Source organism: Pholcus phalangioides, unplaced genomic scaffold (assembly GCF_987345545.1).
Source record: "Pholcus phalangioides strain wild (caught in Gottingen) unplaced genomic scaffold, Ppha-v1.0 ptg000003l_1, whole genome shotgun sequence".
Taxonomy (NCBI): domain Eukaryota; kingdom Metazoa; phylum Arthropoda; class Arachnida; order Araneae; family Pholcidae; genus Pholcus; species Pholcus phalangioides.
In genome coordinates this window covers 13,121,674-13,137,874 of record NW_028301596.1, presented here as the reverse complement: position 1 = coordinate 13,137,874, position 16,201 = coordinate 13,121,674, and the positions used below count along the sequence as shown (strand labels likewise).

The 16,201-nt window shown below is 39.2% G+C and overlaps 1 protein-coding gene across 1 annotated transcript in view; it reads right to left on the bottom strand.

Moving 5' to 3' along the window:
- LOC149088114 (A disintegrin and metalloproteinase with thrombospondin motifs 6-like) overlaps positions 1–16,201 on the bottom strand; it is a 59,674-nt gene that overhangs the window by 23,494 nt on the left and 19,979 nt on the right. Inside the window, exon 3 of the mRNA XM_089244579.1 lies at positions 5,694–5,856. Within this exon, the coding sequence (XP_089100705.1) occupies positions 5,694–5,856 (163 nt within the window). The remainder of the gene's footprint in view (positions 1–5,693; positions 5,857–16,201) is intronic.

Below are 16,201 nucleotides of genomic sequence, written 5' to 3'. Positions count from 1 at the left end.
TTTGCTGCCATCTACTGTCAAAAAGGAAGTCGACTCAAATAGTGATAATGAATTTCGGATCAAGAAGCAGCAATTTTCATTCAGTGTAGTTTCCTACGAGAAAAGCCCACAAACTGAACTGAATGGCAAGTTCAGTTCTTTCTCAAGAGCATAAGGAGCCATCAAAAACAAAGCACCTAGAAATGAAGCAGAGGACGGGTGAAATGAGAATTTCCACTATTTGATTTCGTGTGATACAACTAAACATTGTCGAAACAAGAAAAAAAATCACATGTGCCCCCTCCCCAATTTTTATATATTTTTATAATCTATGGACCCTGAAACTCGGAGTCAGTAACATCGTGCCAAGGTCTCCTATAATGGGGCCCGAACCAAACGAATGCCACCAAAATTATTGAATTAATGATCTCAAGATGTTTTTTCATCTTATTTTAGTTGGGCCTTCAGGAAAATTTTTGGGGCACCTGCTCCGGTTCACCACTTAGTGTTTGCAAAGTACTGTTACCGTATATATATTTATATTTTTTAATTTAATTACCAGAAAAATTTCAAATTTAGTCCTTGTCCCCAAAGCCGGTCTTTTAGTTTGGGAACGAGAAAATTTTTTTGGGACTCCTTCCCCTTCGCCTTCTTTGCATTAAATATATTTCATACGCATAATTTATGTCTACGACAATTTGCTTGAAGGACTACTAGGGGCTCCTGGTGGGCTACTCAGTGCCGTCTTAAGGCATGGGCCCACCCGGGCACGGCTCGGGGACCTCAAGTGAAGAGGAGTCCTCACAAAAATGAGATCTGTTTGAAATTTTCAAGAATTTATTTGGTAGGGCCCATGATAGTCTTAAGACGGCCCTGGGGCTACTCACTCGCTTTCACTTTTCTGGTCAATCTTTTGTTGGTCATTCTTTACTCTGGTCCCCCCTCTAAAAATTCTCTATATTGCATAAGGTAGCGGTGTGCGTGTTATTTTGTCGTTCAGCACCAAAGCCGCTTGAAAGATCTCTTAATGCAGCTTTGTTCAGCACAGATAGCGAAATTCTGTGCGCAGAGAAACAACAAGTCTGCGCAGGTGTAAAAATTAGAATGTGTCCCCACCTCTTTCCATCTGGGGGAAAATAGTCAGAAGGCACATATGTAAGAATACAATTTTTCCTTTCTCTGCGAGAGTGTCTCGATGCTCACCAATGGCGCTTCCTCTCCCCCCCCCCCCACATCCTGGAGCCAGGTCGCCCTAGACCAAAGCCGCTTGTAAGTTAACTCTTAATGCAGCTTTGCCCTAGACTATGTACTTTGGTTGGCGAATTTATAGTGTAAAAAAACAATAATAATATTTGTCCCTGGCCCCTGATACCATTGTGTGTGTGTGTGGGAGGAAGGGGGGGGTGTCATGGAGAAAATCACTTAAACCAAACCAATGAGAATGGATACTTGATTTCGTATTCAGGAGACATTTACCGACAACTCAGTTGAACCCCCTATGAACATTGGCAGAGATAAACTAGAAACTCTGGAGGAGGGGGGGGGGGCACGATGATGATGTCAATTCATCGCATTCCTATGTGAAAACTCCTGTGCGTGTATTCCTGTGTACATTACATACATTAGATCAGTCACCTACGTATGCAGAATTTTCTAGTGGGGAGGGTTTTTCATTTTTTTTCTTCTAAAGAGGGTGGGCTGTTAGAACAAGGGTCGTCTTAAGAGCATCATGGGCCCCATGCCAAATGATTTTTCTGAGATTCTACCTGGCAAATTTTCGAAAAATTCGAGTACTCATTTTTTTTTAGCCCCCCCCCCCCCCCCCCTATTCTCGAGGTGTTCGGGTCGCCCCATGCGTTAAGACGGCGATCCAGTTGACTAAAGCCATTTTTCGGATCTCGTCGATCCATCTTGCGCGGGGACGCCGCCTCGGACGTTTAACACCACGGAGGTACAAATCTAGAATTCTTGTAGTTCCATCTGTTTTCCCGTCTTCTTGCAATAAGTCAAGATTAAAAAAAAACCCATTGTGGCAATTGATTTTCTCAATTTTTTGGTACAGAGTGTCCCATAAATTCGTAGATACAGTAGAATCCCGTTTCAACGGAAACCGTTATAGTGAAAATCTCGTTTTATATAACGAGCACTTTTCTAATCCCCAAGATAAATTTACATAAGAACAATAAAGAAACCTGGAATTCCTTTATAACGAAGTGATTTCCCCAGTCTCTTGGAGTTCGTTATAACGGGATTCGACTGTAGTTGAAAAATTCATGAAAATGAAATAAATTCGTATATTTGAATGCGGTTTGCGGAAAAGTTATTCTCACAAAGTATGAAATTTTTTTGGTTTCAGAAAAAAAATTAGTTCAAATTTGTGTCAATAGAGAGTGCTGCTCGGGAGCAAAACACATAATTTCGGACCCGAACATTTTTATTCCACCTCTTCTGTATCCGAAACGTTTGTAAAGCTCCAGCCGGCGATTTATGGCTGAGGTAAAACATCTTCACCAGTAGGACTTTATCGACCGACGTCGCCACCACAATGAAAACTTTATGTAAAGCTCCAGTAGCAGGAAAACTCACAAACGAGCTGTTGATCGTACGCCCTGCATTTTATAGGACTCTGATTTGCATATTTCCAGTGATTTTCTTTTGTGCAGCACCCCATATTGACAAAAATTTGAACTTTTTTTTTTTTGTATAAAACAAAATACTCTTTCGTGAGAATAACTTTTTCGCTAACCACATTCAAATATTCAAATCCCTTCTTCCAATATTTTATGAATTTTTTAAATTACTTACGAATTTATGGCACACACTGTATATAAGTCGACTAATGTATATGACTACTTAATACCTAATTAAAGTTCCATTCTTTTTGATTGTATGTGAAAAAATACCTCAATTTCTTTCATCTCAAAGATTTCTCAGCCCCCAAGACCGCAGAAACTACAGTTCAAAACTCGAGATCCAGGCTGTCAGTTTTCATAATGATTTATATATTACTCCCAAAGACAAGGGGGGAAAAAAGGATATAAATTAGTAACTCTTTCACGAGTTACATTGTAACAGAATGGAGAAATGAGACCATGGTTGTCTATAGGTTATAAAAAATAATAATAATGGCTCCTCCATGAAGTATGGGACAACACCTGTGGTTTGAATCTCCACAAATGAATCGATATATATAAATTTTTTCCATTTTTTTTAATATTTATTTTCTTATCAATGGATCACGTCTTTTGGGAAGAAGAAAAGAGGTCTCTTGAAGACTAAGGAAAAAGAAAACTTATTAGCTTGTAACAATCTGATATGGGTGATTGTTAATACAACTAGTTTTTCCAAAGATGATGAAGAAAGAGAAAAAAAACACTGCTATTCATTTGTATGGCGTTCAATTTGCAAGGATGGCAAGACAAGACAAAAAAAGAAGGGGGGGGGGGTAATATCGAGTGATTTACGACCAGTTAAATTTATGAGATCCGTTTTGGATCTGAATCGAGAGATTGCCTTGTCAAGATAAATGCCTCGGTTCCGGCAGTGGTTGTAGTAGCCATCGGAAAGAAATCGCCAAAACAGGTCCAGAATTGAAGAGTTCTGGATGTTTTCCTCTCTGTACGAGACAGACAGCCAAGAAGAAAATGGTTTTCTTTTAAAGAGATTGTGATCGTTCATTGAATGAATTTTGTCATACGTGTGAAAATTCGGTTCCGGTTTCAATCTTTCGACGGACTATAATTTTGAGATTTCCCAATAAATTTTGTTAGACATATATTTAATTTAATTTAATTTGAAATTTGATCAACAGAATGAGGCAGTGCAGAATAGAGGAGTACGCATACAGGGTGTCCCAAAAATTTATTAAAGTCGAATGAATTGGTAGATTTGAATGCGGTTTGCGAAAAAGTTATTCATATGAAGGGGGACTTTTTTTTGGTACGGGAAAAAAATATTAGTTCATATTTTTGCGAATAGAGGGCAGCGTATGATAAAAATCATAGAATTATGAACCTCGAACCTTTCTTCAATCACTTCTGTGTCCGAAACATTCGCAAAGTATCAGCCTGCAATTCGTGGCTGAGGTAAAACAACTTCACCAATAGCGCCATCTAATGCCATCATAACAATGAAAACATTACATAAACGTATGTGACAGGAAAAATTGCGCCTGAGTGGTGCAGTGGTGTGGTGGTTAGATGCCCATCTACCAGCGCCTCCCCTCCCCATGAAGGTGGGGGGTTCGAAGATCCGCGGGTTCGATCCCGGGGAAGAACATAGATAACTAGTTCTTCACTTATCGAACCTGAGGTGACCGATAGATGGCATTTCCATGTCCACCCCAACTCGATCGATAGTATATTTCTGTATGGCGATATGACTGGAGTTGGTGTGCGGCGAAGTGGTAACAGGAAAATTCAGAAATTAACTATTAATCGTATATCCTGCATTTTATGACTCTGATTTGTATATTTTCAGTGACTTTCTTTCCTGCTGCGCCCTCTAATGACATAATTCTGTACAAAAAAAATTCCTTTATTCCTGAGAATAACTTTTATGCAAACCACCTTCAAATCTACCAATTTATTCAATTTTTATTTACGTATTCATGGGACACCCTATAGTAATTAACTAGAGATACTGCGAAATTGATGATGCGTTGATTGGTCAGCGTTTTGTCCCTTAAGCTTCCTATTCTGCCTTTTGTCTCCAATCAGAACTGTACACAATCAGACTCGGTTGCAACGACACCTCGGCTTTTACGCCAATAATTGGCGATCCGGGCTGACTCCCAGAAAGAAAGATGCCAATAAACTTTGTTTATAATGCCGATGAAAACAACAATATCGGATATAACGACAAATTTTGCTTCCGTTTTCATGTAATTCTTGGAATTAGAGCTCATGTTATTGAGATATGTTTTTTTGTCTGTTGTTCTATTGATACAACGTACATTTTTGCGTTGAAAAAAAATTACATGTTGCCCATCGACATGACCCGTGTAAACGGGACATTCCCATACTCCCATTTTTTATAGGAAATTTTGGCCTTCCAGACTTTATTTTCTCTAAATGTCCCGTTTTCCCAACGAAACTCGCTCTAGTTTACACTCGTTCGTAGAATCTTGGATGGAGGTGATTGGCATACTTCATAAATTGTGTTACATAATAAGTGCGACTGAGTATTCAACTCACATATTTAACCATGTTCAATTTTTTTTCCTTGTGAAAAAGATTGATTTGAAATCACTACAGACTTGCTGTAGCATTGTATTTCTCAAGAAGGTTGGTCTTTTGTAAGCAACATTTGGCATTTTTGCCGAGAATGGCGATGTCCCGTATTTATGATCCCGATTTCCCTTATTTTCTCCCCATCAGCCCTAATCATAATGAAATTACTTTATACACATAATTTGTATCTTATTATATTTTTCGTCAGAAAAAACGTTGAAAATTACAGTCTCGGTTGTAATCACCCCGCGGTTATAATAACGACAAAATTTCGTCGAATCCTTGATATCGTTATAACCGAAATTGACAATAGGTGAGCTATGTATAATCATCGACTATACCGTTATCACTTTTTTGGCGATATGAAAAGCCGCCAAACAATTTTTTTTGTTTTGTTTTCTCATTATTATTATTAAAAGTCAATGCCTCGATGAATGTTTGTTTTGTAATTTGTGTTTAAAGTAAGTGTTTGCTCTCTCTTACCCGGATTGCCGCAACTTCTGGAAGTTCTTTCTCCACGTGACTGCATGGATTTGACTGCGGATCTCTTGTAAACGACGTGGGGTTGACTGTTCAGCTCATCTGGTTCGTGACCCTTGACGGGTTCTATGAAGTAATCTTCGTCGCTTGTTATTATCAGACCTTTCTAGGATAATAAGGAAAAATGAAACAAGGGTTGTTAGAAACATGTGCATGAAGACATGATAGAAATCGACTTTTAGACAAAAAAAACCGTCCGACAATTTTTTTAATTTACGGAAATTTATTCACTTACTGACCGATTAATTAATTAATTACGCTAATAACGGTGACCACGATTTCAGTAGCATCGCATGTACTCCTGATGTAAACTCGTTTTGGTCTTCAGAGGTGGATTTGATGGGAGTTCAGTAGGAAATTAAATCCGCATCTGCGGGTTATGTTCAGGGAATTGGGGTAGTGAAATTCATAAAAGTCGATTATGCGCAGTTAATTGCTGTTTAATACGTGTCTGGATTATTTGCAGGTAATTGGCGGTAGTGAAATTCACATCAATACGTAGCGGATTACAGTATTGAGATTCGAGTCTGTGGATTGTTTGAAGGGAATTACAATATTGCAATTCGAGTCTTTGGATTGTTTGCAAAGAATTGCAGTGAGAAATTTGACCCGCATTTGTAGATTTATGCACGGGTGATTGCGGTAGTAAAATTCATATCAATGAGCAGGGAATTACAGTATTGCAATTCGAGTCTTGCGTTTTATTTGCAGGGAACTACACTATTGCAGCTCAAGTCTGTGGATTGTTTGAAGGGATTTACAGTGTTGCAGTTCGAGTCTATGGATTATACGCAGGAAATTACGGTAGCGAAATTCACATGTCAGTGTATGAACTGCAGTACACCTTATAACAATGAAAAAACAACTTTATAAATGATATCATTCAATCCCAATTTTATTCCTAGCATAATGGAATCGCATTTGGATTAGCCAGTCATAGCCCAGTCATCAACCCAGGGGACTTAGGTGGAGCTTTAAGTAGGAAAAATCAGTATGGGGCGGGGGGGGGACATCAGAAAAACGATACACGCGCCTTTTAAAGCACGTGACTATTCTCTTCACAAAAAATAAATTTTTCTCGTTGTTACCGTGCAAGTTTCCTAAACCGTATGTAACAGCATTTGGTTAAGCCGCCGCCGACGACGTGACTTGCTGCAGATACTTCCTTCCGTCTTAAAGGAAAGATCAAAGCGGTTGAGACGGATCAAGAAAAAAAAAATTACAAAGAAGTCAGCGAAAAGACAAGACTGATATTTTTTCCCATTCAATGTCATTCCGTACGATTTGTCTTGTTTGAAAGCTCTAGTAACGACAGGAACGAACGTGTACGACACTGGAAGGGAAAGGTCATGGAGTAGTAATATTTCGTTCTCCCTTTTCTAGGTCAGTCAACTTCAATCGCAGAAAAGTTTCCTTTAACACCTAATTTCCTCGCTCCGTTATAGCGTCTCTCTTTTTTAGTACGTCTTGATTCAGTCCAAATATTTTCATTGAAAGAAGACAGTAAAATGTATGGCGTTTTTTTTTAAAAAATGTATAGACTAACTAATTACATTCTGGGAACGTATATTTCAGTTTTCTTTTTCCTTGTGAAAATGTGAAAGGTCGCAGACCCCATAATTTTTTTACAAGATGTTTCTCGCGTTGATGAACATGATTTTCCCGTGTCTGTTTTTTTTCTTCTCCCCTTTGCTTTATGGTGATGATGGTGACTTTACTTGTTTTTGCTGTGGTTTATAGTGGTATGTTGACGTGGTATGACGTCTTGTGGTCTGTAGGAAGAGGGAGATGAAATCAAAGAAAATATTTTGCCTTCGATTCTTGTTTCTTGTAATTACCGTAATTTCCGGTAAATAAGAACAAGCAGGAAAAAAGAACCACATCCAGGGGAAAAAAAATGACTGGAGGATGTTTTTTTTTTTTGTAGTAAACGTCGTGCCTGATTTTCATTCAAGAACTAAATACTAAAATGCGAATGGAACTAAAGTTTGTACGTTTGAAAGTGGGGTTGATGCAAGAACTACTACCACTGAACCAGACAAGCAACAGCAGTAGTAGTTCTTGCATCAACTCCCCTTTCAAACGTACAAAATTTAGTTCCATTCGTATTTCAGTATTTAGTTCTTGAATGAAAATCAGGCACGACGTTTTTTTTTCTACAAAAAAGAAATCTCCGCTCATTTTTTTTTCTCTGGATGTGGTTCTTTTTCCTGCTTGTGTTCTTATTTACCGGAAATTACGGTAATTATAAGAAACAAGAATCGAAGGCTAAATATTTTCTTTGATTACATCTCCCTCTTCCTACAGACGGCAAGACCTACAGACCCCAGCGTAGTTCTACACACGTCCATAGGGGCCGTTCAAGTATTACGTCAGCAAATTTTTTAGCCATTTTTGACACCCCCCCTGTCAACAAAAGTCAGCAAAATTCTGATCCCCCGTCAGCACTGCCCCCCCCCCCACCTCCTAACGCATATTGGTGGGATCAGAGACGTACGCGGGAGGAGGCATGGGGGGGGGGAACAAAAAAATTTCTTTTTAAGAAATTCATTGTGACCCACTTTTCAAGACATACATCCCGCGGACCAAATGTGGCCCTGAAGGTTATCTGATGTGGCCTGCTCCCTCACACCTAATTTTGTGAAACTAACTAAGCGGCACATTTACAGAACGCTTAAATGACCCGGCACAATTCCTGAACATTTAAGCTGCCCGTGGCGTATTTTCAGATCACTGAAGTAACCCGCAATACAGTTCCAGAACACTTAAGCGATCCGTGGCACATTTTAGAGATCCCCTGAGTGACATGTGACATAGTTTTAGAGCACTTAAGCGGCCCCAGTGTACATCACTGAAGTTACCCCCACGGCACATTCTCTAATTACTTAAGTGATCCGCGGCATAATTACGGATCATTTGAGTGATGCGTGGCACAGCTCCAGAGCACATTTCCAGAGCAATTGCAGGATCCGCCAAACATTTAGAGATCACTAAAGTGCATCTGCAGGAGACATTATTAGGGAGAATATTAGTTCAGGTGCTCTCAATAACTATCGAAAGGTTTTTTTCCCCGTTCTTGGCGCACCGAATAAGATGCCATTAAGAATATTTCATATCTTCATAAAGGGTGGTTGATGACGTAAGCATCATCCAAACCCCCCGTCCCCTCTTTTCACCAAAAGTCAGCAAATCGGAACCCCCCCCCCCCACCTCATCGATGCTGACGTAATACTTGAATGACCCCATATTCCTCTGCGGAACTTCTAACGAATTGGTACAACACTTTGAGAAACAACACTATCTTCCTGTTCACATCGGCATAATATCCAGAAAGCCCATTGATTTCATGAATTGGTACATGTTGGAATGTGTGTGTATGTGTAGCGAACTTGACGTGAAGTTTGTTTCTGTGTAATGCTTGTTGTGTGTAGTGCTTCCATCTGCCATATTTATCTAACTACGAGTGAAGTGTAATGATTGAATAATTGTATTGTTGTAGGCCCCCGTTGTTCATTTTCCTGTTACTGGCGCTTACATTTGGTTTGTATTGTGATATTGACGGATAAAGCGCTATTGGTGAAGTTGCTCTACCTCAGCAACGAAAGCTTTGGACGTAGGAGGGATTAATTAAAGAAAGGTTCAGGTCCTAAATTATGCGATTTCCTTTATAGCAGCGCCCTCTATCGACAAAAATTTGATTTGACTTTTTTCTGTACCAAAATAATAAAAATAATCCCCCCTTGTGAGAATAACATATATATAAAAATTCCTTAAATTTTTATGAATTTTTATGCTATTTACGAAAAATTGCTTAATAGCTTTATGGGACACCCTGTATAAAGTATCATTGTAAAAAAAAAATACTGAGAGAATATTTTTATGACAGTTGACCAAATTAATGTGTTATTTGAGTTAATGTGAATGAGTTAATTAATATTTACTCATTCAATCACTCAGCAACTTGCTCGATCATTCACTTGCTGAATCGCTCGTGCCGCATTGTTGTCGGTGGATTGTTTGTCAGTGAATTATCCGTAAAAAACCTCCAGTCGCCGGTGGCTTCAGACATTGAATTGCCGCGTGTACCGAAGTACCAATGGTATTTTGCGGCCAACAGCAGAGCAGCACCCTTACAGAAATTAAAATGGCCTACACCAGGAGTTTTCATACCTTCCAGACACGGCGGGCCAAAATGAAACTACCCAGGAAGCCTACACCGGCGGGCCACCAACTCATGTAATTTAGTGACATCTTAATAGAAGGGGCCAACTGGGCCACGAGTTAGACAGGAACAAAAAAAAAATAATTCAATAATTAATAAGTACATAATTATATTATTTAGTGTTTATTCTGAAGTTATTTCTATTATTAATCATCAATTTCGATTAGTACTGAAAAATAATTTTTTTCACTAATTCTAAAGAGAATTTTTTGATTAATTACTGATCAAATTAATTCTGAGATTAATCTGAAATCACTTTGAATGATTATTTAATCATTTATTTCGGTCATTCTGAAAAATTATTTCTCTTCTCAACATATCTCGAAATCATTTCTTTCAATAATTATGCAATTATTCTTATATTGATGGCGAAGTAATTTCTGTCAGAAATTACGAAATCGTTTCTCTTATTGATAATTCTTAAATTATAATTAAAGTAAATAATTTCCCGAAATTGCTTTATTGACTAAATTCTAAAATTATTTCTTTCTGTAATTTTGAGTTTTTATCAATTTGTTCCGGAATTCTTTCTCTCTCTCTTTCATTTATTCTAGATTTTTAAAATTTTATTCTAGAATTCTTTCATTTATTTTCTAGAATTCTCATTTTTATTCTAGAATTATTTTTCATTTATTTTAGAATTCTCTCATTTATTCTAGAATTCTTTCTTTCATTTATTCTAGAATTCTTTCTTTCATTTATTCTAGAATCCTTTCTTTCATTTATTCTAGAATTCTTTCTTTCTTTCTAGAAAAAACTCTGAGGGCCAAATTTGGCCGGCGGCAACACCATCTATAGCAGGCGGCCTTCAGTGACTTCACTGAAGCTGGCCATTTCTCCCATAGTCAGTGGATATAGCAGGCTGACAGATGTGCCTTTACCCTTTTTTGTAGTATATCCAATGGGCTATCGGTGAGATGACCACTTTCAGTGACGTCGCGAGCTTCGCGCGGAGGCTTTCCTTCTGCTGGTGTTGCTCGCCGGTCTTGCGTTGAAGACCCCCGGCCTACACGAAGCTCAAGCCGCGAACCAGATCAAAGACAACTTCCGATGCCTATGCTATCAATGATGCGTCATCTGCAGGAAATGATACCGATTCAGAATTAGGATTCGAACCCAGCTGAAACAGAATCCACTCTCTCCAACCACTTTCCTTGCCCGGTTCATTCATCAGCGAATCTTTATGCGATTCCAAAGATAACACGCGCACACATCTTACGTCACATCGTGTCTGTGACCTAGTCTTCCAATCATCCACAAACAAACAAAGCCGTATTTCAATCCTTACAATCGGGACATAAACCACGTTGTTGTTATTGGTATTATAGCCATTCTACTTCTCGTTTACGGAGGTCGCGACGGATATCTAAATTCTCGGAAGGGGTCATTCAAGTATTACGTCATCATCGATGGGGGGGGGGGGTTCCGATTTGCTGACTTTTGATGACAAGGGAGGAGAGGGGTTTGGATATTGCTTACGTCATCGACCACCCTTTATGAAAATATGAGTTAGGATTCAGAGGGGCAGAGATGATGACGAAATTTTGCTGACAAGGAGGGGGGGGGGGGGGGGTCAGCGTTTTTCTGACAAGGGGAGGGAGGGGCTCAAAAGGGGCAAAAAATTTGCTTACGTAATACTTGAACGGCCCCGAACGCGTTAATAATGGATTTCGGAAGAAAGTCAAGACCAATTTCCATACCCAACAGGGAAACAAGTTCAGTTCAACTCGGTTGTGACATCTCGGTCATAACATCAATAATTGGTGGTTTTGACTAATTTCCTACATTTTTTAAGCACGCCGACGGCCCTGGCATTGTTCAATCTCCCCCCCCCCCACCCCGTGAAATACATTTTAAATTACTGCAGACTTGTCGTAGCACTGAAATTCTCGCCAAGAGTTATTTATAAGGAGTAGTTGGCGTTTTTGTCGATGAACGGCAACATTTCCGGCGAGAATTCGAGATATCCCGTCTTTATAATCTCAATTTCCCGTATTTTTACATGATTAAATATCGCCACGATAATTATAATAAACCAACAACTTTATGCAAACTATTTGATTGCATACTGATTATCATTCTTTTACGAAATTTCTAACTAATTTCCGGAATGTGCTTGCACATGTTGTGAACCTACCGCGAAATTTGTTTCTGTTTAATGCTTGTTATGTGTAGCGCTGTCATCTGTCATCAATTTTTCTAACTATCAGTGAAATGTTTCTTGTTGCTTCTGTGGCGAGACTTGATGCATATTTCGATCCCTTTTTCCGGCATGCCATGAATGTACCAGACCCCAAACATTCCAAAAACTGATGTCGCTCGAGTTTTATGGCACGCCGGATAGTGTAGGAAATACCGTATATTTCCCATATTTAAAAAGGTCTTGAAAACGACAGCCTTGGTTGCAATGCCCGGTTGTAACGACAGAGATTCACGGAATCTTCGATGTCGTTATAACCGAGTTTGACTGTCTATCCAGAAGGACACGCTCAATTCCTTTCCCATCACAGCTTCATATAGACAAGACTCTTACTTATCCCGAAGCTCGTATATACACACTATATAAATTAAGCCCATAATTTCAGAAAAGACAATTTGTTGCGACAACCCAATTATCTCTAGACTCTTATTTATTATTATTGTTATCATTATCATCCGGGTATTTTTCCCCCTTTTATATTTTATGTCCATTCCATTCAGCTTAAAAAGAAATGGATGAAGGCGTGTTTCTGTCTCAGCGAGAGGTTCGGCTCCGGAACGTCGGAGAAAGAGAAAGTCAGAGGGAGTCATTTTCTTGTTATAATACTTTACTCGGTGTCATTTGATGTACAGTGAAGAGGAAGAGTAGAGAGAAAAAAAAAATGGCCATTAAAGTAAAATACATGGTCTGAAAGCGGCAATAAACATCGGATTTAAAAACGTGATTTTCACAACGAGCGCATCCGAACCCCATTTCCCAGCAAATTATCGTTGAAATGTTACGTAATAATTCCGACTTATAACGAGACCCGACACGATTACCGACAGCTGTTGGAAGTGTGTGTGTGTCCATGTACTTGATGATGTATATTCTCGAAGATTATTCTTCGAATCATGGAAGGTCTCAAGTGTTGATATGTCCTTAAGTCTAGGAAGAAGTCGTAAAACAAGTGTACCAGCTTAATTTTCAAGCTTCTACTTTGTAAGAGATTTATATTGTGTTCAACAAACAACAATGTGCGAGCGAGTAACGTTCGAAAAGCTTAACGCTTGTGAGCTTGATGCGAGTTCAAGAACCACCACGAGATAGTTTGGTAACGGGTACCCCGGCTGGGAATCACTAGGCGCGTATCCGGGACGGTGTGTCGGGAGGGATGGATTAAGCAAGTTCGTTGAATTATTCCGTATTTTACGGGACAGATAAATTTTCTCAATATTATTCAACTGTTGGGAGGGGTGATTATTCCTATCGCCCCACGATCCGCGCCTGAGCAGACGTAGGCATCTTCAACTTTGAATGGAGCAAACATCTTCGCCTGTAAATGGAACGAAGGTACACATCTTCAGCCGTAATAGGAGTGGAGGCACGCGTCTTCAGCTACGAATGGAGAGAAGGCAGACATCTTTCAACTGTGATATTTTCAATTGTGAATGGAGTGGAGGCAGGCATCTTCAGCTGTGAATGAAGCCGAGGTAGATGCTTTCAGCTACGAATGGAGCAGAGTCAGGTATCTCCAGCTTTGAATGGAGCAAAAGACAGGCATCTTCGACTGTGAATGGAGTGGAGGCAGGCATCTTCAGCTGCGAATAAAGCGAGGCAGGCCTCTTCAGCTGCGAATAAAGCGAGGCAGGCATCTTCAGCTGCGAATGAATCCAAGGTTGATATCTTGAGCCGTAAATGGAGTGCAGGCAGGTGGATTCAGGGCGATGTATCGGAAAAGCGACTGATTTTGCAGGTGCATTAGACCATCCCGAATTTTATGGACAGACAAATTTACTCATATTATTCAGCACTTTGGAGGGGCGATCGTCCCTCCCACACTCCTGCATCCGAGCTTGTTCCCTGCTTTCAAAAAAATGTTTATCACCAAAATACAAAATTGTGCCAAATTATAAGCTACTAAACCTTTGTTTTATACCGAGCATTTCTCATGTCTGTTGCCAAGGGCAACTTACTACCTAATGAATTGTGCCGGAAGTGCGGACGTGTGCCTAAGAGTGCGTGTCTAGTATTTCGAGTTCTTAATGATGCCATTCATCCATCAAACTATGAGTGAAGTGCTCTGCTCAGACCAATGCAGCACTCGTCAGTATACTGACACTTCTCCGACCTACGTAGCGCCAGTTCTGGAGGACACATTCCATTGAAACCTTTTATATACGCTATATGGACCATGGGAGAGTGGAAAAAATGCAATAAATAGTGCCATTTTTCCACGTGGAGGTCGAAAATTGAACTATTTTTTTTATAAATCTATAATAAGATCTATTTTATAAATCTATCTCCCATGGCCTCATTAATATATCCTAAAAATTTGGCTGTATTTGGATAAGCAGTATTTCTGAAAAGCTACTCGGAGTACGGGAACTTTTATTTTGATCACCCTGTACATCTTCAAGATTTATACTACGTTTTTGGCGGTTTCGAGAATAAAACACATTCCAGAACCCTATACACAAAGTTTTGCGACTTATCAGCTCGTGTTTCTCTATTTAAAAGGGGGCATTAAGAGAAGCTCAAGTCGAAAAAAAAGTCGAATTTCTCTGATGTTATCTGAGCTCCTGTGTTGTACCTCACGGCTTCAAAAAAGAAAAAAGCCTCAAAATAACTTCTTCTAAGCCCCCGTGGAGGCCCATTCCCGGGCCTCCGTATCAGCGGAAGGGCCACGTGTGGGTGAGTGATGAAGTGGCTTTCCGAAAAATTTCGCAGGCTCCTCTTTTAAGTAGTATTTGAGACAACTTTCTCTCCTGTTGCTAGAGGATTACTATTACATGGGCATTTTTGAATCCAGTACTGTGGGGCAATAACTGCGGTTTAAAATAAAACTGATTAATTTTTAAATTAAAACCGGATACTGAAAAAAATGGAGTTGTACTAAAATATTTCACCATCGGTCTGATGACAATGCTTTTCTTCTACTTTAACAATGGCTTTTTGGGAAATTAATTTTACGCCGTTGCAGGCCTCCACTTATCAATTTAAAGGGCTCCTAAGCTCAGGAAGATGGGGCCGATTTAAAATAATGACTTTTGTAATAATCATTTCGGTATCCCTGCCTAATCCCGACAATGAATGTTTCAACAATCCACAGAAACTAGTTTTCACTTGATCCCAACAATGATTTTAACATTAATTTTTGTATCCATACTTGACTTCAACAATTACTTTCATGATAATTCTTGTATCCATGCTTGATTTCAACAATTAATTTCACAATAATTTTCCGTATCCATTGATTTCAAAAATGACTTTCGTAATTTTTGTATCCACGTTAGACTTTAACAATAACTTTCACTTTAATCTTTATATCCATGCTTGATCTCAACAATAGACTACAAAAACGTAGACACGTGTTTTTGCCTTTCTCTTTGACACAGTCCAGCTAATACAGAAAACCCAGCAGCGACGCCTATCCCCACATAAATAACTTCCAATATAATTATGCCGGAAATAATGGGCGAATCACCCACTAAATCACCAATAAAAGAAACGTTTCTCTCACGATTGGCATAACGTTAACGAGTAAACAAGATAGTTATTAAAGAAACGGCGCCGGAGAGGATCCCCACTCGACCAGAATTTGACATTATTATACATACACTTACGTTCTTCACTCACGAGCATAACTCGAAATGCAAATATCATTTTCTATCCCGCTTTCTCACAGCAAGATCCAAGGCTCGTTCATAATACGCTCGAAGTGAATTGGATATTAAAAAAAAAAAAAAAAATGGCGAAAAAGGCACAAAAAAAAAAGAGCCGTATTAACACCATCCCTACTTGAATTTGACATCGAGAAAGAGAGAAAACTGCTTAATATCAATTGACCTTGTTCAACAAAAAAAAAGAACGAACCAACCCCACCGACAATCCTAAATGGAAATCTCACTAAATGTTGGCGACAGTCGAAATTGCTCTTTTTGTTGTTGCTTTGGGGGCCACAAAATGACCGTAAAAAAAAGAGACATGAAATGTATGTAGAGAGATAATTGCAATGTCCAAAGACAAAAACACGACCGGGAGAAAAAG